Genomic DNA, 3463 nt, shown 5'->3' with positions numbered 1-3463 from the left:
AACAGGACGAGGAGCCACGGGGCAGCCGGCACGATGCCGAGCGCACAGGCCTTGCGAGTCGCTTCTGGGTGGCACCACAACCCTGTGATCCACGTGTCCCCTCATCCCAGCCCCTCCAGGGAGGATGAAGAGCTGGAAGGGCTCACCTTGAACGAGGAGGCGCGTGGTGTGCACAGCCTCCCCCTGGATGCTGTACGCGCGGCAGGGGTAGGCACCTCTGTCCTCGCGGCTGCGCGGCTGACGGAGAGCACCGTAAGGCTCCCGTCGCTCACCTGGGAATGACAAGGGAAAACACCTTGGAGTGTGGGCTGGGACCCCCCATGGGAATTGGGGGATGTGGCCCAGCCCTGTCTCAGTACCCTCCCTTCTTCCCCCCACTTCCCACGGCAGAGAGCTGCCGGCGCTTTTAGGGCTGGATGAGAAACGGGTTTCCCCGCTCTGCAAGACTTGGGATATTAATAAACCAACACACACGTTTCTGCTCGACGCCGAGGGGAAGGGAAAAAAAAATTCATCAAATAAATAAATAACCATCACAACGCATTCATCTCCCACAGCAGTGACTGGCAGGCAGCAGGCTCCAAAATGCTCCTGCCAAGCACCCCAACACCATCGGCGTTTCACAAGGAGCTGGATGCCTCATTGGAGATTCCCTGCTCCCCAGGGAACAGCTCCACCACTGGGATAGGGTGTGAGGGTGAGACCTCCCAGCCTGGCCACTGCCCTCCCCATGGGACAGCAACAGAGCTGGAAGAGGAGCAGCTGGATTCCCCCTAGGGGATGCAGCAGAGGAAGGATGGACAAGGGACCAACATCCTCAGGGTAGCAGCACCCCCATGCACAGGGAGCCCTCCCAGGCAGGCTTCCCCCCCACCTCATTCTGCCTCATCCTTCTATTTCAATTAGTAACAAATGATTCCTAATTACTCTCATTAGTGCCTGTGCTGATTCCAATGCCTGATTTACCAATTACAGCTCAGGGGGGAATCTCTGCCTGGGAGCCTCTGGGATGCAAAAAGGGTCCTGAAGGGGAGGGGAGGAGGGGAAATCCTCCCTGCTCTAACCTCTCCTGCCCCAGCCCTGCTGCATCCAGCCCTGCTGGGGGACACACATCCCCAGACTGCAGCACCCACCCTATCTCCAGGGTCCAGCCCCGGGGGATGAATCCACAGGGAGCAGCTCAGGTGCCAGAGGAGGGCTGTCCCAAGCTCCTGGGGGGGTCTCCAGCCTGCACCCAAGGGCAGGCAGCGTTACAGGCTGCTGCTCAGCAGGGATGGAGAAGGGGGAAAAGGGCATCTCAGCAAGAAGAAGTGCTGAGAAAGCACGTCTGGCTCCAGGCATGGCAGAGCCGTCGCCACCATGGTCCTGTCAATACTGTTCTTGCTACAGGGAGCCCAGGAGTCCCCAGGACAGCCCCCAGCACAGCCCCTGTCACCCACCTACCTGGTACTTGCCATTGGCACCCAAAAGATCTCCCTCTTTCAGCCAGGTGACGATGGGCTTGGGGTTGCCGAACGCCATGCAGGTCAAGGTGACACTGCTGCCCTCCTTGGCCTCTACGTACTGCGGCGGTGTCTCCGTGAAGGTTGGAGGAGCTGCAGGGCACAGGAGACCACTGTGACCCTCCCTGGTTCACCCACTGTGAACCACTGTGGGGACACAGGGACAGAGGGGACACTGCACCCATGCACTGCCATGGCAGGGCTGGGACCACCCCAAAGGTGATCAGGGCTGCAGGGACAGGGATGACAGTGGTTGTCACAGCAGCTCTCCCTGGGGACACCAACTAAGAGCTGCCACACTGCACCCCAGAGCTGTCCCCTCTCCCCCCCCCCCCCCACCCCCGGCAGCCCCCCCCCCCCCCAGCTCCAGGGCATGTCCCCACATCCTCCCCACGTCTCACATTAACTTGCTATTGTCAAAACATGGGAAAACACCGCAGTGCAGATCGAAAGGCTCCTTCCTGATGAAAGAGGCTGGCAGGATTACAGCCCGCCCCTAATTACCCGCGGTTGTTAAAGCCCACTTTAGAGGAAGACAGGTTGGCAATTTAATCTGCTTCAGGGGGGAAAAAAAAAAAGAAGGAAGGGAAAAAAAAAAAAGAGAGAATTATATTTTGTTTCTCCCCAAATGATTTTTATTTTCCCCCTAAGAAAATTAAGCGTTGTAATGCGCTGGGGGAAAGCCACAGCCTTCACCCTGAAAGCAATTCCTCAGGCTGGGAGGATTATGGTTATTATATTGTTATTAAGTCCCTGCATGCCCCGTGCTGCATAAAAACCCAAAAATGTCCCATTTTACAAAGGGGAGGGACAGGGCATCTGGGGCCACTTCCAGCGCCTGAGGCTGGTGGTTTGCAGGATCTGTGCACGTGGTGGAGGTAACACAGGCACCATCCTCCTCCTCCTCCTCTCGTCCTCCTTCCCAAGCCCTCGGAGCTCATTAGCAGGCAGGGGGAAAGCAGGAAAAGCAGGCAGGGGAGCAAGCAGGGCTGGGGCTGGTGTGCTGCACAGCCCCGCTCGCAAAGCTCCTGCTCACTAATTGGGCTCAATTAGGTGGCTCTGCTCCAAGCTGCAGCCCAGCCATCCCCCCAAAGGTTAAATTAATTGCTCAAGGTCAAGTCAAGACCAGCGAGGAGCTGTCTGTGTCCACATCTCCTCTCCAGCCACCCCACTGCAGCAGGAGAGGCACAGCCCTGCTGTTGGGCTAAAAATAAAGATCTGTCTCCTGATGTGGAGAATGACAATTTGCTAATTAGTTTAATATACAGCCTTAATAAAATGAAAAAGTAATTGGAGTCAATCTGAATTTCAGCAAAACAAAGATTTGATTTTCTGATCTGTTTGTCGAGAGGAGGAGATTCGTTCCCAGCCCTGCTTCTTGTTGTCTCTCCTTTAAACAAGCCCAGTGTAATTAAACTGTGGAATCCCTTCATAAAACTTTGTCCCTTTTGAAGTCACACCCTGGCTGGAGCAGCCAGTCATGGCTTGAGGCTCGCGTGTCTGCAAGGCACAAACACCAACAAGGTCTGGTACCCAGCAGAAACTCAGAATCCATCAGAAATCCCAGGTTGGCACCCCAGAGATGTCACAGCCCCTGGACCCACTCACCATTGACCGTGAGGTGGACCCAGCTGCCGTTGTGGAAGGTGTCGTACTGCTGGTCCAGCATGAGCACTTTGCACTCGTACCAGCCCTGGTCCTCGGAGCGCACCTGCTCAATGCGCAGGGAGGCTTTGTCGTGCAGGCTGGCCCGGCCTGGGGGAGAGCACAGCGTTGGCACCACGGTCCCCCAACACCACAGCAGCCCCCCAACACTGGGACACCCCCATGGAGCATCATCCCAGTGCAGGATTTGGGGCTGGCTGAGCCTCACAGCCGGTCAGTGACACGCTCTCCTGTCTGGGGATGGCACAGCCAAGCTGCCACGGCCAGGCAAGGAGCCGCGAGCGGCGGTTGCCCGC

General features: G+C 57.1%; 1 protein-coding gene across 1 annotated transcript in view; it reads right to left on the bottom strand.

Moving 5' to 3' along the window:
• LOC103797541 (protein turtle homolog B-like) overlaps nucleotides 1–3463 on the bottom strand; it is a gene marked incomplete at its 3' end in the record, with an annotated part of 11100 nt that overhangs the window by 6459 nt on the left and 1178 nt on the right. The window contains 4 exon segments of the mRNA XM_009069759.1: nucleotides 147–237; nucleotides 240–272; nucleotides 1444–1595; nucleotides 3111–3257. Of these exon segments, the coding sequence (XP_009068007.1) occupies nucleotides 147–237; nucleotides 240–272; nucleotides 1444–1595; nucleotides 3111–3257 (423 nt within the window).

The sequence above is a fragment of the Acanthisitta chloris genome, unplaced genomic scaffold (assembly GCF_000695815.1).
Source record: "Acanthisitta chloris isolate BGI_N310 unplaced genomic scaffold, ASM69581v1 scaffold25992, whole genome shotgun sequence".
In the NCBI taxonomy this organism is placed as follows: Eukaryota; Metazoa; Chordata; class Aves; order Passeriformes; family Acanthisittidae; genus Acanthisitta; species Acanthisitta chloris.
The sequence above is the reverse complement of the archived record's forward strand: the minus strand, read 5'-3'. Positions and strand labels throughout refer to the sequence as shown.